The sequence below is a fragment of the Culex quinquefasciatus genome, chromosome 1 (assembly GCF_015732765.1).
Source record: "Culex quinquefasciatus strain JHB chromosome 1, VPISU_Cqui_1.0_pri_paternal, whole genome shotgun sequence".
NCBI lineage: Eukaryota > Metazoa > Arthropoda > Insecta > Diptera > Culicidae > Culex > Culex quinquefasciatus.
The window spans coordinates 30,837,188-30,864,904 of NC_051861.1; the positions used below are offsets into that span (position 1 = coordinate 30,837,188).

Genomic DNA, 27,717 nt, shown 5'->3' on the forward strand with positions numbered 1-27,717 from the left:
CCTATTTTTTTCTCAAAAGTCCTCAACAATACCTACAACTTTGCCGAAGACACCAAATTGATCAGAAAATTCACTCAAAAGTTACAGATGTTTGAATATTTACGTACCATTTTTGTATGGACAGCAGTCAAAATTGTATGGAGACTTGTATGGGTGAACCAATGACCCAAAATAGCTTCTTTGGAAGGCCTCCACAATGTTTGAGCCAAATAAAAAAATATAAAAAAAATAAAAATGGTTGAAATCGGTCGATTTCGTAGAGGGTTGCAAAACGCCTTCATTTAGCTTATCTGGCCTGTTTAAAATAGTTTACATTTCACTTAGTCCCATTTTTAGCTATAATCAATACTCTTCATACACCTCTTCCGCTTCCTCCTCCCGATAGTACTGACGATTTCTGTCCTTTTTTCTCTGATCCTCCCGTCCACGTTGATTCTGCTTGGTTCGCCGATAGTGAGTACCTCCTCCACCGAAGAAGCTTTGGCCACCCCGCGTTCGATTGGTCTTGCTAGACGTCAGCAGGTGATACTTCTCGTCGTCATTCGCTGCGTAACCGCCACCCACTTCGTACTCTCCTTCATCTTCGTCCTGCTCATCGGCGGCCAGTTCCGCGTCGGTTCCATCCTGTCCGGTCAGCAACACCGAACCGAAGTCCTTCCGCCGGGTGGCACCGGCCGTCATTACCATGACCTGTAGGATGGGGTCAATACTTTTTTATTCAAATTTCCGAACAGTAAGGGAAAATCTGGAAAAGTTGTAATTAATATAAATATTTTAAAATATAAAATATAAATCACAAGCCATGGCATACAAAATAAATCATAAAAAAATCTTAGTTCCAGTTTTTTTTGGTCCCCTGATAAATCATGAAATGAAATTAGAAAAATATTTGAAACGGCCTTTATTGATAAAATCATAGTTCTGATAACTAAAAAAAAATGCATTTTTTCACATTTGGGTAATTCTCTACCAACTCACACGAAATCGGGAAAAGTTGCCCCGACCCCTCTTCGATTTGCGTGAAACTTTGTCCTAAGGGGTATCTTTTGTCCCTGATCACGAATCCGAGGTCCGTTTTTTGATATCTCGTGACGGAGGGGCGGTACGACCCCTTCCATTTTTGAACATGCGAAAAAGAGGTGTTTTTCAATAATTTGCAGCCAGAAACGGTGATGAGATAGAAATTTGGTGTCAAAGGGATTTTTATGTAAAATTATACGCCCGATTTGATGGCGTACTCAGAATTCTGAAAAAACGTATTTTTCATCGATAAAAACACTAAAAAAGTTTTAAAATTCTCCCATTTTCCGTTACTTGACTGTAAAAAAAATTTGGAACATGTCATTTTATGGGAAATTTAATGTACTTTTCGAATCTACATTGACCCAGGAGGGTCATTTTTTCATTTGGAACAATTTTTTTCATTTTAAAATTTCGTGTTTTTTCTAACTTTGCAGGGTTATTTTTTAGAGTGTAACAATGTTCTACAAAGTTGTAGAACAGACAATTATAAAAATTTTGATATATAGACATAAGGGGTTTGCTTATAAACATCACGAGTTATCGCGATTTTATGAAAAAAAAGTTTTGAAAAAGTTACTTTTTGCGTTTCTCTTTGTTTCGTCGTCCGTGTCTGTCGCGGGTGACCATGAACGGCCATGATCGATGACGACCAACTTTTTCAAAACTTTTTTTTCGTAAAATCGCGATAACTCGTGATGTTGATAAGCAAACCCCTTATGTCTACAAATCAAAATTTTTGTAATTTTGCTCTACAACTTTGTAGAACATTGTTACACTCTAAAAAATAACCCTGCAAAGTTAGAAAAAACACGAAATTTTAAAATGAAAAATTTTGTTCTAAATGAAAAAATGACCCTTCTGGGTCAATGTAGATTCAAAAAGTAAATTAAATTTCCCATAAAATGACATATTCCAAAAAAATTTACAGTCAAGTAACGGAAAATGGGAGAATTTTTAAAACTTTTTTAGTGTTTTTTTCGATGAAAAATACGTTTATTCGGAATACTGAGTACGCCATCAAATCGGGCGTCTAATTTTACATAAAAGTCCGTTTGACACCAAATTTCTATCTCATCACCGTTTCTGGCTGCAAATTATTGAAAAACACCTCTTTTTCGCATGTTCAAAATGGAAGGTCGTACCGCCCCTCCGTCACGAGATATCAAAAAATGGACCTCAGATTCGTGATCAGGGACAAAAGTTACCCCTTAGGACAAAGTTTCACGCAAATCGAAGAGGGGTCGGGGCAACTGCTGTGTGAGTTGGCGGAGAATTACCCATTTTGAAATTTCATATGTAAAGAACTGTTATCAGGGGTATATCATTGGGTCTGAGATGAGAAAAAATAAATTATAAGTATTAATATTAAAAAGTTAATTCCATGACTACAGTCATCAGTGGTGATTTGATCTGAGGGTGAGATTGGCTCATTGAAATTTGGCCAACCAAGGCTGTCAACTTTTTGAAACAAATTCTTGTTAAACTTTGAAAGCTTTCACGATGATAACATATTTTTTATGTAGTTTGACTTTAAGTATAAACATAAACAATTTTTTATGGAATTCCGTATTTTTTTAATTACTTATTTTTTGATTATTTTTACTATGATACCAAAGGATGTAAAATTTTGCCTTGTTTTCACTATTTTAAAACATATATTTTTACATATTACCGTTTTGAATCTTTCAGATTAAAATTGTGATTGCATGTGATTTTTTTTTTCAAATCGCATAAATATTGAAAACAGCAAAACATGTGTTATGAACCAGTTTCAGTAATAAATTTAATTAAAATTTAGTGGTTTATCGAATACAAGTTGTTTTTTTCTAATTTAGAAAAAAATTCTATATAATTAGCTCCTCATGTTTTAAACAATATTGCATACTTCACACCATCTTCTGAACACTAAATATCTGCAAAATCTCTGAAATCCGCAATAAAACATCACAAGAATCGGGCCTTTTGTGGTCTCTGTTGCAAGTTTCTGCTCATTTCTCTTTTACGCAGATGGACCAACGTTTAACTTCCACATCCGAAGGCGTGATCATGTTAATCTCGCCTCGAAAAATGCCACCGGGTCCGTCTGGGATTGAGCCCAGGCCTAACTGGGGTGAGAGGCTACCACGCTAACCACTGCACCACCGGATCCGGCTTTCAAGTATGGCCATTTAAAAGAAAAATATAATAAAATTAAGCATTTGAATTGAGATGAATCTTGTAATATCTCTTTTTAAAGAGCTCTGATATTTTACTGAATTAATTCGTTATATTTCTGAGATAAAAATTTTGGGAAAAGATTTTTTTTAATAAAGTTTGAGGAAAAACCAGAAACAAAACATAACATTTTTGACAAGGACATTTTTGCTGCAACCCAGTTGGCTATGATTTGTTTGGCAGTTTTTTGAAATCCCAACGCACAGTGGCCAAAAACGGGTGAAAAAACGGATTTTTTGATGCCGTCAGTTTCTGCCTGTCAAAAGTATCACTTTTAATGCAAAAAATTACGAGGAATCGATTGGTGGTACTCTCATTAACGGCAAAAGACGGGAAGGGCCCATTTTGCCCCAGTTACCCCATTTTATGTGTTTTTCGTCAATATACACTTTGAAAGTATACTATTTAATGTATAAAATCACGAGAAATCGATTGATGACACTCTCATTGGTGGCAAATGACGGCAAGGGCCAATTTTGCCAAATTTAACCCCTTTGATTGTGATTTTCGTAAATATCTTGAAAATACATTATTTCTTACAGTTTCAACGTATAATACTTTATGTAGAAAATCACGAGGAATCGATTGGTGGTGTTCTCATAAACGGCAAACGACGGCAAAGACTCGTTTTGTCCCATTTACCCCATTTTATTTATTTTCTTAAATATCTTGAACTGCCGTGGTTTTCCAAACTTTAAATAAATGTTATTTATGCAGAAAATCACGAGGAATCGATTGAGAACACTCTAAATTGCGACAAATGGCGACAAGGGCCCATTCTACCCCATTTATTCCCTCTTGAGATGTTTTTTGTGAATATTTTGCATTTTACAGTAACATTCTTGTAAACTGTATTGAAAATCACGCACGTTTAATATATTGACTAAAACACATGAAATGGGCAAAATAGGCCCTTGTTGCCATTTGCCGCATTTAGAGTGTTCTCAATCGATTCCTCGTGATTTCCCGGGCAGACGGTAATAACAAAATTCATGCCATTTCAATAACAAATTCTGTTAAAATAACAAAAAGTGTTATGGAATCTTCCTGAAAAATCCGTTTCTGCTTAATGGTTTAATAACGGTTTATGTTATCATAACAAAATTTGTTATTGGTCTGGTATTTGTTGAAAGCCAAAGCAACTTTGGAATAACATTTTTTGTTATGGAAGAATAACTCCAACTGTTATTGGGATGATTGGATTAGTTGTTAAAATAACAAAAAATAATAACAAAGATTTGTTCGAAGAATAACTAAAAATGTTATTAGTCTGTTATTACAATAACATTCCAATAACAAAAAAATCATAACGACGAATAACAAATCTTGTTATAAATAACGTAAAATGTTATTGGCCTAGTATTTTCAAATATCAAAAAATGTTATTCCCAAGTTATTTCCGTCTGCTCGGGTTTCTACATAAAATATTATTTATTTAAAGTTTGGAAAACTACGGCAGTTCAAGATATTTAAGAAAATAAATAACATGGGGTAAATGGGACAAAACGAGCCTTTGCCGTCGTTTTCCGTTTATTAGAACACCACCAATCGATTCCTCATGATTTTCTACATAAAGTATTATACGTTGAAACTGTAAGAAATAATTTATTTTCAAGATATTTACGAAAAACACATTAAAAGGAGTTAAATGGGGCAAAATGGTCCCTTGCCGTCATTTGCCACCAATGAGAGTGTCACCAATCGATTTCTCGTGATTTTGTACAAAAAAAGATACTTTAGAAGTGCGCCAAACTACGACAGTTGAAGATATTCGAGAAACACACCCTAAAAAAAGAAAATTAGGTAAAATGGACCACTTTCCGTAATTTGCCGCTAATGAGAGTACCACCAATCGATTCCTCGTAATTTTTTACATTAAAAATGATACTTTTGACAGGCAGAAACTGACGGAATGAAAAGATCCGTTTTTGCACCCGTTTTTGCCCACTGTGCAACGTGTCAAACGGAATCAAATGGTTAAATGGAATAAAAAAAGTTAAACTTAGGAAAAATGACAGACCCTGACCCTGTTTGAAGAATAAAAGGTCCAATGATTGAACGCCAACTCACCGTCGGATTCATCGTGTCCATGTGCTCCTTCAAACAACTCTGCAGCAGGTTCAGAAAGTACAGAAACGCCAACAGCGTCAACGCCGACAGCGCCCCTCCCTTGCCTTTTTTGGACTTTCCCGAGGAAAAGTGCACCGGAATCGAGGTGTGCGAGTGGTGGTGATGGTGGGCCGGCTGGGGCGGTGCCGGATGGTAGTCGTACCCACCGGACGAGGACGGGGGTGGTCCGTACGAGGATCCTCCACCGTGGCCACTTGGCGGTCCATAGCTGCTGGGTCCGCTCGAGGGTGGTCCGTACTTGGTCCCGTACCCTTGGGACATGTCCGGCGCACTGGAGTAAACCGGATACGGTGGACCGTCGAGCGAGGCCGCTGGCCCCGAGGAGTACGGATTGAAGCTGGGCGAGTACATCGTGTACAGGAATCGGGGATGGTGCTGCTGGTGTTGGTGCGGAGTTACCGGGAACGGATGGAAGGACCAATACCCGCGGCGGTTCGCGGTGAACTGCTGGTCGCCGGGACTCCCGGAAGAGAACTGCGGTTGCTCCGTTGGCGACGGTGTCGAGACGCGAACTGCCGTGTTGACGACCATGGTTCGGGCAGGGTAGAGATTCTGGAGCAAGTCTCGTGATCCCGTTAGCTAGTTGTGTGCAACACTGATCTGAGCTGTGGTGATGGGTTATGGTTTGGGTACAAGCCCAGCAAAAGGGAAAGAGTAATTAGGCAGGGCGGATTGGCGTGAAGATGCTTTTGCAAGTGCAACGCTTTTACCCGGTGACATTCAAAGTTACGCGGCGTGACGTGGTCGTGGGGTGTGATGCATCGATGCAATTGGCTGTGAGTGGAAAGTGGATAAATGTTTAATTTTTTATTTTTTATTCATTTGTATTATTCTTGTTTCTTGTTTCTTGTTTCTTGTTTCTTGTTTCTTGTTTCTTGTTTCTTGTTTCTTGTTTCTTGTTTCTTGTTTCTTGTTTCTTGTTTCTTGTTTCTTGTTTCTTGTTTCTTGTTTCTTGTTTCTTGTTTCTTGTTTCTTGTTTCTTGTTTCTTGTTTCTTGTTTCTTGTTTCTTGTTTCTTGTTTCTTGTTTCTTGTTTCTTGTTTCTTGTTTCTTGTTTCTTGTTTCTTGTTTCTTGTTTCTTGTTTCTTGTTTCTTGTTTCTTGTTTCTTGTTTCTTGTTTCTTGTTTCTTGTTTCTTGTTTCTTGTTTCTTGTTTCTTGTTTCTTGTTTCTTGTTTCTTGTTTCTTGTTTCTTGTTTCTTGTTTCTTGTTTCTTGTTTCTTGTTTCTTGTTTCTTGTTTCTTGTTTCTTGTTTCTTGTTTCTTGTTTCTTGTTTCTTGTTTCTTGTTTCCCAAAAAAAAAAAAATTAAAGGTCTAGACTTTAAATTCAAATTCATCCCAAAGTAAGTGACAATAAAATTGCCACAACAAAACTGTATTCATCTTTTCAAATTGATCAACAATTCACTAAGCTAATCAAGGGTTAGCAGCCCAAGCCTCATAATCAAGCTGACTAACTACCAGCGCCGTTGTGGGGTGGGTCACACAGACACACACCCCACCACCAACGAGCAAGCAAGCTTCTTGAATTTAAACCATCTAATTAACTTCTGGAGCAGCAGATTTGCCGAGACCGGATTATTTTTTTCCCCCGGTGCTACGATGTTTTTGCTTGGCTGCTTTTCCAGCTTTTCTTACAGAGCTCTTTTCTTTCATATACTACTTAAAAAATAATTTTCCGCAATAAAAATTCATTACCAAAATGAGTCGTCGTCGTTGTCGGTCTGTTTAAGGGAAAGTGGGTGGAAATTAATTTAAACGGTTGGGAAATCGTTCTGGATTTGCGCGAAATCATGTTTGTGTGGGAAAAAGAGTGAGTTTATGGTGTATATTTTTATGTTTTGCTATATTTCAGATTGGGAAAAAATTATAGGAAGCTTAAAACGAGTGATGTTAGGCACGAAAGTTACACCAAATTTATTTATATTTGCTAGAATTTTCATTCTCACTCTAAACATGAAACCAAATTGCTTTTTTCCAATGTTTGAGCGGGTTTTAAAACTATCGAACAGGATTTTCCTCCCTTTTCCAGGGTTTTATTTTTGCAGTTCGACTCGCACGTAAAGAAATTTAGCCCGAGCCATTTGTGTGCTTAGCCATGTGGCAAACGTTTCCCAAAGCCGATTTTCGGCCAGCAAATCAAATAAAGCCCCGGCAAGTACGCAAACTTCAAAACAGAATTCGTTGGCATGTTTCATATTTTGAGGCAATTTTTAAAATTTTCCGCTTTTGGAAATTTATTCATCAAAAAATCTGTTTACTATCTAATTTTTTTAAAGACTCGAACTCAGAATTTTAACTTTTCGGGGAAGCACGTTTGTTCCCTAAAAAATCGAGGTATTGCTACTGGTTGAGAACCCTCCATGAGGGCGGAGAGGACGAGCTAAAAAAAAGCCACCGCAAAATCCTGTGCGCACCAAATTTCCACTCCATTCGGTACCGAGTCCGAGGGAGGCAAAAATCTAGAGCAATATCGCGAATAATAACAGATTTTGGACTCTGCTGCTGGGTCCCTTTTTGCTACAGATTTTATTTTTACTTTTAACAGGTGAAGTGCGTACGGAGAAGCGACTGTGAGTGCGCAAAAATATGGTGGGCTGAGGTGAAACGGGACAGGGATTATTTCAAGTTTTATTTTAAGGTTTGTCTTTCGAAAAAATCTCAAAATATCCGCAAAATACAAATAAAAAACAAAAAAAAAACAAAAAAAAACAAAAAAAACAACAAAACAACTGAACAACAGAACAACAGAACAACAGAACAACAGAACAACATAACAACAGCAAAGATGATGAAAGTTTTGCCCCACATTCCCCTTCAAATCCCGACCAGCTAGCACCAAAATGCTCCGCCCGTTATGAAACAGCTCATCGGGTCGATATGTGTGCCTATTTTTTTTAAATTTGCCAAAACATATTCCCGGCAAACAACCACTGTTGGGACGTTTGAGGTTTTTAGCCAGCCTTCGCAACCTGGACTAACCGGATCAAAAACTCGGGCCGGGAAAAAAACGGTTGTTTTGAGAGAACTTTATTTTCGCATGAGATTTACTTTTTTGGGACCGCTGCAGTTTTCACCCGGAGACAAATAAAGCGGTTTGAAAACAAGAAATAAAATTCCTCAAAGGTATTTTTAGGAATTCAATCTTCAACAAAACGAGTAGATGATTATGGCTCTTTTTGTTATAAAATGAGCCGACTATTTCCTTATGGTTTTAAGCTACTCAATCTAAAGATAGCACACACATTGTGATATCTGAGCACTAGGGTAAAGCGATAAATATTTGACTTAGTGCAACTCTAAAGAAAATCAGTCTGAACTCATCGTGTTTTTATTGTCATCAATCCGCAGTGATCCCAAAATAGCGACACCAACCCTACCCTCGCAGCATCATTTCTCCAAATTCCCCACTTCCGGTGACGCTTTGAGTTGGCAATGAGATAATGTTTTTTTCTCTCAACAACGCCGAAAACCCGGGCTTCAGTTGACAACATGTAATCGGGATGAGATAACCTCTGATGGTCGGATATCGCTCAACACCTCCTCTAATCTACTACCAGCTGTAAATCACCTTTATGGCGACAGTTATCTGCAAGAACGAGATTTTCTCTACACGATTATATGTGCCTTAAATGGTGTGATAAAGATATCACACATTTTTTTTGTCTGCAAAAATGTTATCACTGTGACTTGTGACTTTCAAGTGAGCGCTATTTATTTGAGTTTGGCGCACGTTTTTGCTCATGAATAATCTGTTTTGTACAACTTCATATTGAACATATTGAATTTGATTAAGGCCGTTGCGAATATTTTTCAAAGTGTATGTCGCCCCCGCTTCAAAATCGGTCCGAAAGATCAGGGGGCAAAAACAATATTTTTTTCAAAAATCTTGAAAATTTTAATGAAAATAGAAGTAAAATCAACTTAAAACAATCTATAACGCATTTTTCTGCAGTAATAATCATATTTAGCATGCTTGGACTTGTTCAAAAATGTTTTGAATTTTTATAAAATTCCAATGTACAGCACCGCAAAAAAAAATATTTTTCGCAAAAAATATTTTTTTTCTCAATACTTAGATGTTTTGAAAACTAATGATTGCAAAACAACTGGGCAGATATAAAATGCATTGTTAAACACTTTTTTTCATTCAAATGTCAATACCGTGGCTTGTAATTTCAATTTTTAAATATATTTTTTTATTGTTTTGCACCCCTCCCCCCTCGACTTTGGCCAGAGTCGAGGGACATAAACTTCAAAAATTATTTGCAACGGCCTAAATTAAAATTACACTTGAAGTCACCTTAGGTAAAACTTTTCAGAGTTCTGGGTCATATTTTTTTTCTATCTTTGCAGGATTATTTTTTAGAGTGTAACAATGTTCTATAAAGTTGCAGAACAGACAATTACAAAAAATTTGATATGAAAACCAAGGGGTTTCCAGCATCGTGTCAGACTGGTCACTAATCCGGAATTACTTGGAATTTGAGCAATTAATTCTGTAATTCCGGATTTACTGAGTTATTCCAGAGTAATCCTGGTAATTCCTAATAATCCCAGTAAACCTGGTAATTCCATGATTCTTTATTGTGAAAACATATTTCGGAAAATAATAAAATAATAGAAAAAAAACTGTTATAAAGATAATTTTGATAGACCTTTTATGATTCTCTTTAATGCCTATTAATTTTCATGTTAGAAACCATAGTTATAGCTAGTGCAGGATCATTCGGATTTTGAGTAAGTAATTCAGTAATTCCAGAATTACTTCGCAATTCTGCAGTAATTCCTGTAATTCTGAAATTACCTAGTAATTCCTTAGTAATTCGTGTAGTTCCATAGTTACTCAGTAATTCATGTATTTCCCATCAACTCAAATAACTACTGAGCAGTTCTCTAGGATTTCGGTCATTCGATTTTTTTGTATTTTTTAATCCGACTGAAACTTTTTTGGTGCCTTCGGTATGCCCAAAGAAGCCATTTTGCATCATTAGTTTGTCCATATAATTTTCCATACAAATTCGGCAGCTGTCCATACAAAATGATGTATGAAAATTCAAAATCTGTATCTTTTGAAGGAATTTTTGATCGATTTGGTGTCTTCGGCAAAGTTGTAGGTATGGATACGGACTACACTGGAAAAATAATACACGGTAAAAAAATTTGGTGATTTTTTATTTAACTTTTATCACTAAAACTTGATTTACAAAAACACTATTTTTAATTTTTTTATTTTTGATATGTTTTAGAAGGCATAAAATGCCAACTTTTCAGAAATTTCAGGTTGTGCAAAAATCACTGACCGAGTTATGAATTTTTAATCAATACTGATTTTTCAAAATCGAAATTTTGTCGTAAATTTTTCAACTTCATTTTCGATGTAAAATCAAATTTGCAATCAAAAAGTACTTTACTGAAATTTTGATAAAGTGCACCGTTTTCAAGTTATAGCCATATTTAAGTGACTTTTTGAAAATGTTCGCAGTTTTCATTTTTAAATTAGTGCACATGTTTGCCCAGTTTTGAAAAAATATTTTTGAAAAGCTGAGAAAATTCTCTATATTTTGCTTATTCGACTATGTTGATACGACCTTTAGTTGCTGAGATATTGCAATGCAAAGGTTTAAAAACAGGAAAATTGATGTTTTCTAAGTTTCACCCAAACAACCCACCATTTTCTATCGTCAATATCTCAGCAACTAATGGTCCGATTTTCAATGTTAATATATGAAACAATTGTGAAATTTTCCGATCTTTTCGAAAAAAATATTTTTGGAATTTTCAAATCAAGACAAACATTTTAAAAGGCCAAACATTCAATATTACGCCCTTTTAAAATGTTTGTCTTGATTTGAAAATTCCAAAAATATTTTTTTCGAAAAGATCGGAAAATTTCACAATTGTTTCATATATTAACATTGAAAATCGGACCATTAGTTGCTGAGATATTGACGATAGAAAATGGTGGGTTGTTTGGGTGAAACTTAGAAAACATCAATTTTCCTGTTTTTAAACCTTTGCATTGCAATATCTCAGCAACTAAAGGTCATATCAACATAGTCCGAATAAGCAAAATATAGAGAATTTTCTCAGCTTTTCAAAAATATTTTTTTCAAAACTGGGCAAACATGTGCACTAATTTAAAAAAATGAAAAACTGCGACTATTTTCAAAAAAGTCACTTAAATATGGCTATAACTTGAAAACGGTGCACTTTATCAAAATTTTAGTAAAGTACTTTTGATTGCAAATTTGATTTTACATCGAAAATGAAGTTGAAAAATTTTACGACCAAAATTTCGATTTTTGAAAAATCAGTATTGATTAAAAAATTCATAACTCGGTCAGTGATTTTTGCACAACCTGGAAATTTCTGAAAAGTTGGCATTTTATGTCTTCTAAAACATATCAAAAATAAAAAAATTAAAAATAGTGTTTTTTGTAAATCAAGTTTTAGTGATAAAGTTAAATAAAAAATCACCAAATTTTTTTTACCGTGTATTATTTTTTTCCAGTGTAGTCCGTATCCATACCTACAACTTTGCCGAAGACACCAAATCGATCAAAAAATTCCTTCAAAAGATACAGATTTTTGAATTTTCATACATCATTTTTGTATGGACAGCTGCCGAATTTGTATGGAAAATTATATGGACAAACTAATGATGCAAAATGGCTTCTTTTGGGCATACCGAAGGCACCAAAAAAGTTTCAGCCGGATTAAAAAATACAAAAATTAAAATTGAAGAAAAAAGACCGATTTCGTAGAGAATTGCTCTACTAGTAATTCTTTAAAGGTAAATCGGCAGAATACATTTTGCTTTTCCTTGATGCCTTTTATGGTTGTACAGAGCGGATTTGTCCCCAAATTTGGATGTTCTCTAATTCAAATGTATTCGCATGAAAAAGCACTCAAACGTCAAAATCAGTTGTCAAGCGTCAAAATCAGTTGTCAAACTGATGTTGATATTTACCTTATTATTCGATTATTCGATTCCAAGCAGGACCTCATATTTTCCAGGTTTTGAGTTTCCGGTAAAACAGGAAAAATATTTATATATTCCCTGGAAGTTTTTGAAAAAGTCATAAAATCTATGTTTTCTTTATATTTGCTATGTTTTTCAAACTTTAAACTTATATAAATAGCTCAACACTAATAATAACAATCTAAACAAGGATAGCAATTTTTAAATAGCTTATACCAATTTTTGTTGTTCTCTGTTGTGCTTTGAATTTTATATGCACCACATTTCTAATTCAAATTTAATAAGTATCTCATAAATATTATTTTTTTTATTTATTACTATATGACATGACTAGAACAGCTAAAAATTTGGTTTAAGATGTCTAAAAAACATGACAACAAATAAAATGGTACCAATTTATGTAAAGTTCTAGAAAAGTTTAAACTTATAAATTGTAATACTAATGTAATTTTCAGGCAAAATAAAGATTTTTGTTTGATTCCGGGAATTCCCGTAAAACATATGAAAATCCCCGGGAATTTTGTACCTAGAATTCCCGGGTTGGACGCACTATTGCCAAGCACGTGGTTTTGTGCATTTGACAGCTGCCATTCGATCCAATTTCAAAGACTTTTCTCAATATGTTAGAAGCTAGGCCGTAATTCCAAGTATTTTTATAAATTTGAGCAATTCTGCGTGGTTTCTGGAAATCGCTAGTAATTCTGGGAAATCATAGTAATTCGTGACATATTGCCAGTAATCCTGGTAATTCCATTTAGACTGGTCAGTAATCCTTGATGCTGGAAACCCCTTGATGAAAACATAAGGGGATGGCTTATAAACGTCACGAGTAATCGCGATTTTACGATTTTTTTTTGTTGAAAATGTTGGTCGTCGTTTGTCATGGCCGTTCATGGTCACCCGCGACAGGCACAAATGACGAAACAACGAGAAACGCAACTTTTCGGGGCAACTTTTCCCGATTTCGTGTGAGTTGGTAGAGAATTACCCATTTAAAATTTCGCTTCGTTTGTTGATACGCATATTACAAATTAAAAAATTAGTATTTTTTGAAAAAAAAAAAAATCTGTATTCTGTGAAAATTTCCGTATTTTCAAAAAGCACACTTATGGAGTGAAAAATCATACAAAATTTTGCTTCGCTTGTAGCAAACTTTGAACGAGGACTCAGCACTTTTCCACTTTAAAAAACCAGATGGCAGCCAATAAAACGCCACGTCCCTATAATTTCGGATGTTTTTGGTGCAGAGATAATCAATTGATATCTTTTCTATCACTCATTGGTGATGAATAAGGTGCAAATAATTAAAATTTTAGAACTTTTGAAAAAAATACGGTATTTTGTGAACAATTTTGAGAATTGATAGTGCAAAACATAAATTATAAAAAAAATATTATTAGTAAATGCAATGGAAATTTTACAGGCTACACAGAAAAAAATGTGAATTTACTCGACTAGTAAAAAATTAATCATTTGTAAACCCAGTTGATGTAAACTTGAGATTTAACGTAAACGGTTGAATCACACGTAAAATCATGTTTTTACGTATAATTTGGTGCAAATTTACATCAAATTGCATTTAAAATTGAATGTTTAACGACGTGCAAAAATGTTATATCATAAATGATGAAACATACGGAAATATTTTTTTTGTATTATATGGTTGAATTGTCGTCCGAAAAATTGTTGGTTCGAAAACGGAGCACGATTGGGTTTTGGGTTTTGGGTTTTGGGTTTTGGGTTTTGGGTTTTGGGTTTTGGGTTTTGGGTTTTGGGTTTTGGGTTTTGGGTTTTGGGTTTTGGGTTTTGGGTTTTGGGTTTTGGGTTTTGGGTTTTGGGTTTTGGGTTTTGGGTTTTGGGTTTTGGGTTTTGGGTTTTGGGTTTTGGGTTTTGGGTTTTGGGTTTTGGGTTTTGGGTTTTGGGTTTTGGGTTTTGGGTTTGGGTTTTGGGTTTGGGTTTTGGGTTTTGGGTTTGGGTTTTGGGTTTTGGGTTTTGGGTTTTGGGTTTTGGGTTTTGGGTTTTGGGTTTTGGGTTTTGGGTTTTGGGTTTTGGGTTTTGGGTTTTGGGTTTTGGGTTTTGGGTTTTGGGTTTTGGGTTTTGTTTTTGTTTTTGTTTTTGTTTTTGTTTTTGTTTTTGTTTTTGTTTTTGTTTTTGTTTTTGTTTTTGTTTTTGTTTTTGTTTTTGTTTTGGCTGGTTGCTTCACATACACTCACAAGCTCAAGAAATAGTAAGAATTTCATAACAATTTTTTGTCAAATTTAGTCTTGGTTTTGCTCGAGTTCAGACTACCATTTGTCGGTTAAATCGGCTTTTTCTTAGAGTTCAAAGGTGACTAACCGAGTTTGAGTAGGGTAGAGAAGTCATCAATGAGACACGGGGAACAATGATAAAATGGCTCTCACAAGTCGTAGTTTCAACCAATCAGGCTCATATTTGGGGGAAAGGTGTGTCTACTGGATACACGTCTGCCATAATAGTGGCTTCTTTGGTTATGGACGCTCCCTTGACAAGTTATTCATAAATATTTGATTCTGGGGTGTAAAAGTAAATTATGGACAAAACATATTTTTTCGCTCGTAGGCTGCCATTTACACCAAAACTAATATTTCTTCAAATTTCTTTCGACGTTCCATAGGGATTAAGTTGGGCTACAATGTCCTTTCATTGGATTTGGCCAAAATTTAGAATATACCCAGAATCCAGGGCTGTCTCATTGTTCCCCACTCATTTCAGCCCATGGGTAACAATGAGACACTTTGATTTTTCTTCAATAAACTTTTCAAAATCAATGGAAATCGTTCAAAACATGAATTAAAAGGGATTTTTGGCATATTTATAGAGTTTAAACTTCATTTTACCAAAAATACAAAGTTATTTGGTATTAATATATGGATTTTGCAAAATTTAAATACTTTTTAGCGTAACTTTTGTTAATAAAAGTTTCATGTAGGCAAAATTGCTCTTAAATGTTCAAGGCAAGTCACCTGCAATGGAACAATACAAAAACATGATGTTTTGCTAGAAAAATGTTGATTTTCGTAGAGTGTCTCATTGTTCCCCAGCTGTCTCATTGTTCCTGCCAAGTGCGTCTACGATGAGACAGTTGAATAACTCTGGCTGTAGACGTCAGATCGATCTCATATTTTGGTCAATGTTAGAACACATTAAAAGAAAGATAATGCAACTAAAAGCTCATTAAAAAATGCTGATGAAAAAATTAGAAAAATCGTTGAAAGTTGAAAACCAAAAGTGTCTCATTGATGACTACCCTACCCTAATCAACAAATTTGAGCAGACTTCATGAACGTAAACAAAAACAATGCGTTGAGAAGATTATAAACGACTAATTTTTCTAATTCGTAAACAAGGTTTTTCACACAAGAGTCGCTGATCCGAAAGTGAAGTGATCCCTGGTGATCAAGTTCATCAAAACAAACGATTTACCGTCCGTTGTTCGGTGACCGTTGGATTTGGTTGAATTAAGTAATTGACCGTGACATTCTAGAGGATTGCTAGGGTGTCCCAGTTGAGCTAATATGCTACAATGAGAAATGTAATCTGAGTCACCCTAAGCCACGATGATCGCGTTGTTTGTCTTGATTTTGCGCAATGTACTTACTAACGGTGAACCAATTTACTCTCTTCTGTATTATCTCCAGCGGCACTTCGTGTGTATGTCATACTATCAGGAAGAAACTTACAGAAGAAACTTCACAGTGGATGTAGAACGCATCGTTAGACTGGTTCAAGATGTACGCCCGCCCAAGATCTCCCCCAACCCCGTTGACGAGCCATCTTATCAAGTTCAGAGACAGAGACAGAAGAGCTCTAATGATTTGTGGCTGCCCCACACAGGCAGGCCTAACAAGATAATCGCGATCGCGATCGTTTCTCTGCGGCGGAGCACGGTGGCAGTACTGGTGCACGCGATAGTGACGAGATGCTGGAAAGTTTCCAGTAATTCTAACCATCATCTGTGGATTACGCTGGACGTTGGACGGGTGGGAGTTTCCGGAAGGTTTGTCAACCGTGACCTGGCGCGCGGGAAATTGTTGTGCAATTGAGTCATTGCCACTGAAAGTGATCGGGATTGTTGTGATAAAGAGGAAAATACTGTTTGACCTGAATGTTCAGAATTTACACCAATTTTGAGTGATGTAAAAATGTAAAAATTGGAGGGAAAAAAAAGTGATTCGTATACAAATTTGCGGAGCAGTTGAACCTCTGGACAAAACTTTGAGTTAGAAACACTGATTCATATAAAGTTTTCTACTTTAATTAGAAAAAAATTAGAGCAGGGCCAATCGAAAAAATCGATTGGCGAAACGAAGATCAATACTTTACTGTTATTTTTGGTGATGATAGGTAAATCATTTTGTCACTATCTCTGTCATATAGTTAAAAACGAAGTTGACTTTATAGCTGTCGGCCACCAATGCTAGTACGAACCACTAGTGTCTTCCTTTTAACTACAAGGACTTCGCCGCCCTGGGCTCCTAAGTGTTTAAGTACGGCACGGAACGACGGCGCCGGATACCCATGTTTACACAAAAAATTACAGTGAATTACAGACAGTGATAGTTAGTATTTCTAAAACGTAATTGCAAAACGTATTTTTCATCACAAAAATAAAAAAAAGTAGTTCAAAACCAGGGCCCTTTCGGTTCGGTTCAAAGTTTACTCATTTTTATAATTATCAGTGTTTAAGAAATGATTTTTTCCTTTTCGATCAGTCACTCGAAGTTTTCATCTTTTTCACTCAATCTTGTATTTTTTTTTTAATTGAAAATTAAAGAGGCTTTACATAATATGTTTTCGCCTCAATGTTGTATTGGTCCGAAATGTTCAGCAACATTCATTTAAGATTAACTTTTTAAACGTTCATAACGGCTTGTGCATTGCTTGGATGACAAGATTTCTTTCTTTGAAAATATGTAACATGGAATAAAAAATGGGTAATTCTCCGCCAACTCACACAGCAGTTGCCCCGACCCCTCTTCGATTTGCCTGAAACTTTGTTCTAAGGGATAACTTTTGTCCCTGATCTCGAATCCGTTTTTAGATATCTCGTGACTGAGGGGCGGTACAACCCCTTCCAATTTTAAAAAAGTGAAGTAAATCTTTCCCTGTTTCTGAGGGGAACACCCTTGAAGAGTATCGGGGCCGGCATTTACAAAGCGGATTCAGTGGCAGTTTTATTCTCAACTTAATGTTAACATGTTAAGGTTAATGTCAACATTCCATAGGTCGCCTCCCTAAGGTGTCGTGATAAGGTCCAGTTTGTGACGATACACTACCTTCCCTTTACTAAGCAATCGATTCCAGAAGGGAAAAGATCACCAGTTGTGTTGGTCCGAGCCGGTATTTGAACCCCGATCTACCGCTTACGAGGCGGAAGCGTTACCACTGGGCTACGTGGCTCGGTCGACAATGTCCAATTTTGAACATGCGAAAAAAGGTGTTTTTTCAATAATTTGTAGCCTAAAACGGTGACGATGGGGATCATTCCAGCTATGACGCCAACTGCTTCCGACGAGATGGTCCTGTACGCGCTTGCAACCCGCATGGCCATCAGTCTCTGCGTTCTGTCGAGCAGCGCTCGATTTCGCTTCGTCCCCAGCGCCGTCCACCATACCGGTCCGCCGTACCTAAGTATGGACGTCGCGACACTTGCCAAGAGGCGGCGCCTACTGCTCCTGGGTCCAGCGTTGTTCGGCATAATCCTCGACATTGCCATGATCGCCTTAGCCGCCTTCTCGCAGGCGTAATCGACGTGGCTGTTGAAGTTCAGCCGGTCATCCACCATCACCACGAGGTACTTGAGCGCTCTCTTCGAGTGCACTACGTGTTCCCCAACGTGTATCTGGGCCTGCTGCACCTTTTTGTGGTTACTAACTGTGATATCTTCGAGTTCATTATTATCTTTAAACAATACATATTTGCACTTATGAAAACGGGAGACGAGCTCCATCTTTATTGTTCGGCTACCTCGCCTAGACTGACTCCCAATCCACGCTCACTTTCCACTCACACATACAAAGCTCTACACGCTTATCGCTGACTGCCTACTTTAGGATAATGTTTAGGATGCCACACTAACCAGAATCATCTCCGTCTTGTGGTGAGCGATCCGCAGCTTCACCTCGAGCATCCAGTTCTCCCGAGCAGGACTCCTTCCTGAGGGGTACTGCCGGCGAAGTTCAACACGGATGACTTGGGAGTCTCCTCTCCAATTACTCCTATCTGGTGACTCGAAGCAGCCGCCTGGTTCAACACTGGAGATCTCAACACCTTCCCGCTTCCACGGAACGCGCTCGCCACTCCGCTTGCTGTGTCGCCGCCGTTTGACTCGCCTCCTGCCATTTCGACGTTTGCGTCCTCTTCTACCTCCGTGTTTTCCGATGCTTGGGGCGCATCGGGACCCTTTTGTTGGTTTGTTTCACTTGTCTTCATTTTGAATCCCACGAGTCGCTAGGGAAATACGGTCCGCTGCGCCAGTGCCCTGCCGTGACGCAGTAAGGGCAAATTACGTGTGGGGTTCGCCCCTGTGCCCCACAGGCTCCGTTATCGACTGGGAATTTGTTGAACCCCCCCAGCCATGCATCCCTCGACACGGGTCGCGTCACATCTTGGATTCGGGGTTTGGTGAGGTTTTGGGCTAAAACACTTATAGCGGCGTTCGATCGCTTGACAGAGGTGTTTACGGACTCATGTGGTTTTTTCGAAGAAATTAAACAGAGCCCTTGTTCAATTCTGCCACGTTCTAAACATCCTCCCGCTGCTGGTCCGGGGGCGATGCAATGAATGTATGCAATCGCCGACAGCTATCCGCCTACTGCAACCCGCCCGGTAGCTGGCAGCTAAGCTTCGCAGGGACCCTCACCTGTCCCCACGGTTCACGGGAGTGTGTGTATGTGTGTGTGTACGTGTGTGTATGTATGTATGTGACCAACAAACTAGCTCATGTTTCTCGACAATGGCTGAACCGATTTGACCCCCCTGTTGCATTCGACTTGGTTTAGGGTCCCATAGATCGAGTTTTATACAGATTGAAGTTTCGATAAGTAGTTAAAAAGTTATGTATAAAAATGTGTTTTCACATATATCCGGATCTCACTTAAATGGATGTAAAATATGTCCGGGTCCATCATCTGACCCATCGTTAGTTAGGCTATCAAAAGACCTTTCTAACGAGCCCAAACATTGAAGATCTGGCAACCCTGTCTCGAGATATCGCCACTTTAGTGATATTGATGTACTTTTTTGAAGCCGGATCTCACTTAAATGTATGTAAACTATGTCCGGATCCACCATCCATCGTTGGTTAGGTAATCAAAAAAACCTTTCAAATGAGTTCAAAACATTGAAGATCTGGCAACCCTGTCTCGAGATATGGTCACTTAAGTGACATTTATGAACTTTTATTTAAGCCGGATCTCACTTAAATGTATGTAAACTATGTCCGGGTCCATCACCCGAGCATGGGTAAATAACAAGAGAAATGCGTAATAATACCTATCTCTGGTATCAATACCAAATTTTGGTATTACTGGACCCTTAAAAATTTGTCTTAAGGATTATGCAAGAGCAAAATGTGGTATCATACCAATTTAAGGTATTATTTTGATAATTGATAATTGCAGAATTTGTCAATGGTAGAACACCACATTTTGGTATTATTTTGGTATTAAAGTGTTTTACCAAATTACTCTGAAACTATGGGAAAATTTTGACCAATTTTGACAAAATAATTAATTTTGCGCTAAAATGATGTCTCAAAGCGAATGCTTTCATTGAAAACCGGAAATTTCAAACTTGATTTTAAACATTTTTGATATACCCCCTACAGAAATGACTTAAAATTGTGGAAAATTTTCTAAGTCAGGATGGCACATTTTGGTATTATTTTGGTATTAAAGTGTTTTATCAAATTCCTCTGAAACTATGGGAAAATTTTGACCAATTTTGACAAAATAATTAATTTTGCGATAAAATGATGTCTCAAAGCGAATGCTTTCAATGAAAACCGGAAATTTCAAACTTGATTTTAAACATTTTTGATATACCCCCTACAGAAATGACTTGACATTGTGGAAAAATTTCTAAGTCAGGATGCCACATTTTGGTATTATTTTGGTATTGAAAGGTTTCATCAATTTTCTCTGAAACTATGGATTTTTTTTTTTAAATTTTTGACGAGATAATTAATTTTGCGCTTAAATGACTTGAAACCCAAAAATGTTAAAGCTGATTTAATTTTTTTTTGTGATATACCCACTAATATTTTTTTCAAAAACGTTGAAATTTTTCTAAGTTGGGATAACCTATACTTAGAAAAACGAGTCAATCAACAGATTATTGAATTTTGGTGAATTTCAATCCAGTTTCATTTTAATAATACCGTAAACTGGGGTGAATCGAGACACATGGGGCGAATTGGGACAGCATTTTTAACCATGTTGGAGCACAATATTTTGATTTTTCTGGTTGGATTCGGTTAGAACAGACTCAGGCCAACAAAATGTGTACATCCATTTCCAAATTTAAAAGCTTTAAGTGCTCTAAAAACTGCTGTCCCTATTCAGGCTGTAGTCCCGATTCACCCCAGATTACGGTACTTATTTTTCAATCTTGTTATTTTTCAGAAGCTTCAAAAACTTCAAGTACAGCCGTTCATCAATGACAAATGCATTCGGTGTGGTGAAGAATATCACTAAAAACAACATGGAATCATCAGGTGAGTAGATTTGGTTGTTGCATAAGGATCATTTACGTTTTTTTCACTAACTGCAACTGCTGCACTAAAAATGGAATGAAAATAGCAAATTTTGGTATTACTTGTGCAAATACCAGCGACCAAAATGTGCTCTTGGTTGCCCAGTAATAGATGGTAAAATTCCATGAAATCAAACCAATATCATGTTTGTGGAAGACCACAGGAATACCAAAATATGATTTTCCAAGGGCGCGGGAATACCTAAAAATTAAACCGTGGCAATACCAAGTTTTGGTATTCAAGCAATGTTCAAAAATCCAGAAGACCTCAACTTGGTATTGAAATGATTTTATTTTGTGGTATTATTTTACCTTTGGAATAACATGGTATGGTATTGTTGTGCCCTTCCACATACAAGCTTTTGGTATGATTTCATGGTATTTTACCATATATTACTGGGCAACCAAGGGCACATTTTGGTCGCTGTTATTTGCCCAAGTAATACCAAAATTTGGTATTCCCGTGTTATTTACCCCTGCTCGGGCATCCGACACATCGTTGGTTAGGTTATCAAAAGACCTTTCCAACGAGCTTAAAACATTGAAGATCTGGCAACCCTGTCTCGAAATATGGCCACTTTAGTGATATTGATGTACTTTTTGGATGCCGGATTTCACTTAAATGTATGTAAACTATGTCCGGGTCCATCAACTGACACATCGTTAGTTAGGTTATCAAAAGACCTTTCTAACGAGCCTAAAACATTGAAGATCTGGCCACCCTGTCCCGAGATATAGCCACTTATGTGATGTTTATGTACTTTTTTATTCCGGATCGAAAAAAAAGATGAAATTTTTGTTCAATTCCATCATATCAGCCATTGTTGATAATAAGTGAGGAAGGCTCCAACTACATAGGTGGATTAAGTTAGATTTTTTCTATTTCGGCTCATGAGGATCGCAGATTAGGAGCCGAAATGTAGAGAATAACTCATGTTATAAAACGTCCATGATCGAAGGGGTGGTTTTCTCTCAATTGATTACGCCAAAGCGTTAGGTTCGACTGTCAAAAACGTTCTGATTTTATTGTAATCGAAAAGTCCCCCAGAGCCTCACACATGAGGTACTGAGGCTTTGCTTATTGAGCATTAATCGAGCAATTTGCTTTAATCGTGGCGAGGTAAACGAAGTTATGCTTTGTTCGCAGTTATGATAACTGTTGTCGGCTGTGCTGATGATGTTGGTGGCATCGATCAATTATACGGAAAGAAATTTCCGTAACTCTCATTATCGGTTTTGTTAATATTATGTGTTTACATTACAATTTCTCATTTATACAGAGTATCACCAACAAATCTTCCACCACAACCCTTGAACCACCATCCACAATAACCATGGAAACGGACGACGCCGCCTTCGATGGGATCCTGGAGAAGGTGGGCAACGATGGGAGCTTCCAGCGGCGGTTCAACGTGATCTTCAACGTCGGCGCGATCATGTTCGCCTCGATGTCCTACATGAGCATCATTCTGGCGCTGAACAAACCACCCCACAACTGTCACGTGCCCGGCATGGAGCGGTTCAACATCAGCGACGTGGACGCGTGGCGCAATCTGACGCTGCCCAAGTGAGTTGAAGGGTGCGGTCAGGCCTACTGTGTAAAGTTAGCCTGCCAGGATGATTCGTTTATTGCTGTTTTCTGAGAAATGAAAATCCTTTTTAATCCTACAGGGAAACCGACAACAAGGGCGTCCTGAGCTTCAGCAAATGCAAAATGTACAACTTGACCGAGGACCACTTCAAGGTGCACTACAGCGAGTGGTCCTTCCAGGAGAAGGATGAAATCGGTAAGTGAAATGTATTTCTGTTTTGCGTTCTTTGAAAGAATAACGATTGCAAAAAAATAAATAAAAATGAAGCAACGAAACTGCTTACCCAAGGCTTCCATGAAGAACCATCGCTCCAAGAATCCATTTAATTTGCATAAACATTGTGTTGACGGAAAACACCATCTTTCGGGTAAGAGGATGAGATTTTTCCTCCAACCCGGCCCGGTGTTATTTTTATTTCGATAGCGGTTTTTTTTTGAAGACTTTGCTCAAAAAGTGACTTCCAGAAAGAGTCTCTTCTCCGCTCGAAAACGACGACGCCGCGGATAAACTTGATGGAAACTATACAAACACTCGTGGACGGAGATTGTAGATAGAGCATTTCAAAGAAATTTTTCCCTCGATTACGGAATGTTTGCAAGGGAGGGATTTTTACAATCTCTTTGCTGATGTTGCCTTTTTTTTCAACCCGCCGCCGTCCCAAACTGGATTATCATGCAAACGATGGATGTAAAACCCCTTTTTGGTGCGGCTCATCTGCTCAAGCTTTTATGGCTGTTTATTGGAATGTTTACAGCAACACTTTGGCAAATTGATTTTCCCAGGGAGGAATATTCCGAGCCAAACTATCAAATTTGTTAAAATTTTACAATTTCTTACAGCTTGCGTCCACGGTTACGACTACGATCGGACGTACTACGATCGAACTCCAATCACCGAGAACGACTGGGTTTGTGACCTGGGCCAGCGGGAAACCAACATCTTCATGTACAACCGATTTGGCGAGCTCGTGGGGACGTTCATCTTTGGCCAGCTGGGAGACACGTGAGTACTTTTTTTTGTGTACTCTACATCAAGCAACTTTTCATAGATAGAAAAAAAAAATCCTCAAATCAGACAGAAATGAACAGAAGAGTACGAAAAGGGATTTGAAGCGTGCGCTTGATTTGCCAGGATTGTTCTTTTGATGGTAAATTGTTGCAATTCATACAGCCATGGAAACTCCCGAAAGAGAGGTGGTGGGCTTCCTGACTGGAAGGATGTTGAGCAGAAAAACATTTTTGTAGAAGTTCTTGTGAAATGTAAGATTTTAAGCTAACAATTTATTAATTCATGGTTTTTTTTGCGTTCCTCACTAAGGTAAGGCAATAATCCTGCTCGAAAAATGAACTTTTGAAAAACAGCTCGTAGACCTATATCCATGTTTACCTATCGACTCAGAATCGAAAACTGAACAAATGCCTGTGTGTGTGTCGGATGCTGGAATTTTGATGCCGGATCACACTTATTCATATGAAAACTTACAAAAAATGTTATTAAAAAATAAATAACGTTATTTTAATTTAAAAGATTTTCTGTAATTTAAAAAAAATGTCAATTCAAAATAATAGAAACCACAAAATATCGGTTTTCTGTCGGTATTGTTAATTTTGTTGTTTCAGATATTTGAAAAAAAAAGTGTTTAGCTGAATGTACTTGTGTTTAAAAAACTATATATATATATTTTTTGAAAATGGTGACATTACAATTGAACAATTCATCTAAAGGCGTAATTTTATCTATAAGTTAAGTGTTGCTAATGAAAAATTGTTGAGAGCCAGAATTTCAACATTTATTTCATCGAAAATACACTAAATATCAAATTATTTTTAACAAATCCAAACATGCTCAAATGATTCTAAGTGCAAAAGAATGCAAATCAAATTAATTTCAGCTGATCACACTTAATTTTTTTTTTAAGTTTTGAAGTTTTTTGAAAATATATTTTTGCTTCTGGTTTTTCGAGCCAATTTTTTAATAATGGGGGAGGAATGAATTGATCGACGGAAGCTTAGTAAAATATTTGCAACAAACTTAATCCTCCGATTGCCACATTTTTCTGAATGAATCAGTTGGTAGTCAACCAGATTCGTCATCTCACTGTAATAAGTTCGAATCCCGAAAGAAGTAAATACAATGTAAGTTTGAAGGTCAGTTCATAAAAGGGTCATTATGACTTGCAAATTAATAAAGAAAACTTCTATTTTTGCAACTATTACAGAATTCTACCTAAGTCAAACGTTTTTTAAATATTTCCAAAACTGTTTGGTAAAAGTTTTGACGATTGAAACGTGTGAAATTTTTTTAATTTTAATTTTTTTTTAACTATTTATTTGTATTCTAAAGTGGGGATCAAAATATTGATAAATCATAAGATTATATTAACAAAAAAATAAAAAGATTCGCTTATAAAAGTTTAAAATAAACCTTAATTTAAAAAAAAGGATAAAATCACTTTACAAGTCGGGCCATTTTACATGATCATTCAAAATGGGTCCGCGGGCCAGAAAATATCACCTCGCGGGCCACGTTTGGGCCGCGGGCCATACTTTGGGCACCCCTGGCTTAAATAAAATGTTTTTGACTGTTCCAAAGTAAAAAAAAGCAACAATAAAAGTGAGCAAGCAAAACTCATCATTGTTGATACACCTGAAAATGTTGATTTAATAGCGGAAAACGAACGACTTAGTGTGATTGAAATGGGTATATTTCCCCTATGTGTTTTATTTTGTCTAGTTTTCGACATTTTTTTTTGGAAAATTATATGAACGAACTAATGATGCAAAATGGCTTCTTTGGGCACCAAAAATGTTTCAGCTGGATAAAAAAATGCAATAATTAAAATTAAAGAAAAAAGACCGATTCCGTAGAGAACTGCTCTTCATTATTTCAGCCTAAACGACTCTAAAAGGCGGGAATCATTAAAATTGTTCTATGAAGCTTTTGAAAATTTTGCGAATTAAACAAAAAAAATATATTTGAAACTTTTTTTCAAAAATCTCTTATTTTTTAAAAATCATACTTTTTTAAAGGTGGTAGATGATGTCTTTCACGTTTGGGCCAATGACCAATGATGGTTCTGAATTCCGGGTCAAGAAATAGTTAACTGAAATGAATAAAAATAACCACTATATGTGAAATGTACAAACAACACAAAGAAACCCATTTTTTTTAAAACATTTTGAATCAAGATTTGAATGTTTTTTTTTACTAAAACAGACATGGCCGCCAAATGGCCGATCGGAAATGATGCCTTTTTTGGTCCACTCAAAAATATGAAAAAATAAATACGAAAATAAAACATCCTTTTTGGGGGAAAAAAATGTTGGGTAATAAAAAGTCAAATAAGAAACCAATTGTTTGCTCTACACTATACCTTGCAATTTTCGATTGCGAGATTCCTACTCGAAACTAGGTGTACGAAGGCTTGACACGTTGGAGCAATCCCAACCATTTTTGCCTTTCTTACTAAAGAAAGGTATAGGCTTTACTTTATGGCTGGACATCATTTTCATCTTCGCTAGAAAATCACACTGCAACGACTTTCGACGCTTCGTCGCCAAGTCGACAGGTTGTCAAGTTGAGCTTCGAGTACTGGCGTGAGAATGCTGGCGCATATATTTTGTGGCTCGATATATACTCGTTTGTAGTAGTTTGTCTACCGATGTTTCCTACAACTTGTAAGATATCGTAGCTTTTCGGTTTCTTTTGCCCTGTCCGTTTTTTGCATAACTGTCCAATGTTTATGCAAAAACTTTTGTGACATAGGACATTCATCCGGCTACAAACAATTTGTTTCCCGTGTGCTCCTAAAATCGTCTTAAAAGTTGGCTTCTTTTTGTCTTGATTTCGTAAGTTTATTTAACAGAGTTCATTGGATTCAAATATAAGCTTTCTTAGCTTTTCATCGTTTATATCGATTTCAAAGTTTTCAATGTTCGCGAAGCCAATGGCCTTCTACCTAAGGTATCGCGATTGAGTGTGTAGTGGTGCACTTTCGTAGAAGCTGAATGGCAAGCATCCCTGCACTGTGCGGTACACGCGGTTCACTTGTACCTCGGTTTTGCTTTGCGCCTGCTTTGTTCGGTTTATGGGCTCGTACCAAAACTAGAACACCAAAACCGCGGTGTGCGTCGTCCTTGGCGCATGGGAGGCTTAATATGCTCGCGTTTGTCATAAACGCTTGTTTGATTAATTAATTAATTAATACCTTGCTTTCATCATAATTTTTTTTGTATCATGTCACTATCTTTTGTGCTGACGTTACAAATAAACAAAGTCGATGTTATGAATTGAAAGAAGTTATATTCTTTAGTAAGAAAGGCTCTATCTCACCCCTGGTGGGATTAAATCGGGTTTTTAACCCTAAGCTCCGATCCGCCTCGGGATTCAAACTGTCAACCTTTGGATTGTACTCCTGGACTGAGCTAACGACCTAACCTCTAAGGTTAGACCGGAAGGCTTGATCAGACAAATCTCGTCTCGAACATGAACTTGATACAGAAACCAATTTCGAAAATATTTAACAATTTCTTTCAAATGTTGGATTCTCTCTATTGATGATTATTTATTTTTCTGTTAAAAAAATCATAAATTTCTGCTGACGTTCAACTGACACATTGAAACATCCCTCTCCTCGGGTTATTGGGAAATCCTTTCTAAAAAACAGCATCACATCCGATTGACCACCTCGGTCGGCTCGACGCCTTCTATGATTCCCTTTTCCGGTGTGTCTGAACCACCATGGCTACAGATCAGCTCTTGTGTACAATGTATAGCACCAATTCGTAGACAATTTTCCTCTCTCCCTCTCTTGATTTTTTGCTGCCACCAGACCACCAAACCATGTTGTAAGTGTTGAACTATTTTGCAACATGGCAGTTTTTGCCACACGTCGTACAAATTACTGTTTGAAAGCAGTGCTTTTTGTGATAAGCTAGCACAACGGCAACGATGGTACTGACCACCGACTGCCAGTCTCGTTGGATCCATGCAATCCTAAAG

The 27,717-nt window shown here is 37.0% G+C and overlaps 2 protein-coding genes across 3 annotated transcripts in view; one reads left to right on the forward strand and one right to left on the reverse strand.

The window, feature by feature from the left end:
- The window catches only part of LOC6051047 (solute carrier family 22 member 21), a 76,635-nt gene that overhangs the window by 10,233 nt on the left and 38,685 nt on the right, over positions 1 to 27,717 (forward strand). The window contains exons 1-4 of one of the 2 annotated variants that reach the window (XM_038266997.1): positions 16,229 to 16,367; positions 22,405 to 22,691; positions 22,796 to 22,911; positions 23,556 to 23,718. In XM_038266997.1, coding sequence (XP_038122925.1) covers positions 22,459 to 22,691; positions 22,796 to 22,911; positions 23,556 to 23,718 — 512 coding nt within the window. In that variant the 5' untranslated portion in view covers positions 16,229 to 16,367; positions 22,405 to 22,458. Of the gene's footprint in view, positions 1 to 16,228; positions 16,368 to 22,404; positions 22,692 to 22,795; positions 22,912 to 23,555; positions 23,719 to 27,717 lie in introns of those variants that run through there. The other variant, XM_038266998.1, reaches the window with a different exon arrangement.
- Positions 335 to 5,898, reverse strand: LOC119769471. The gene is made up of 2 exons (XM_038262037.1): positions 5,308 to 5,898; positions 335 to 690 (listed from the first exon to the last, which is right to left on the reverse strand). The coding sequence occupies exons 1-2, from the start codon at positions 5,896 to 5,898 to the stop codon at positions 343 to 345; spliced, it is 939 nt and encodes a 312-aa protein (XP_038117965.1). The 3' UTR covers positions 335 to 342.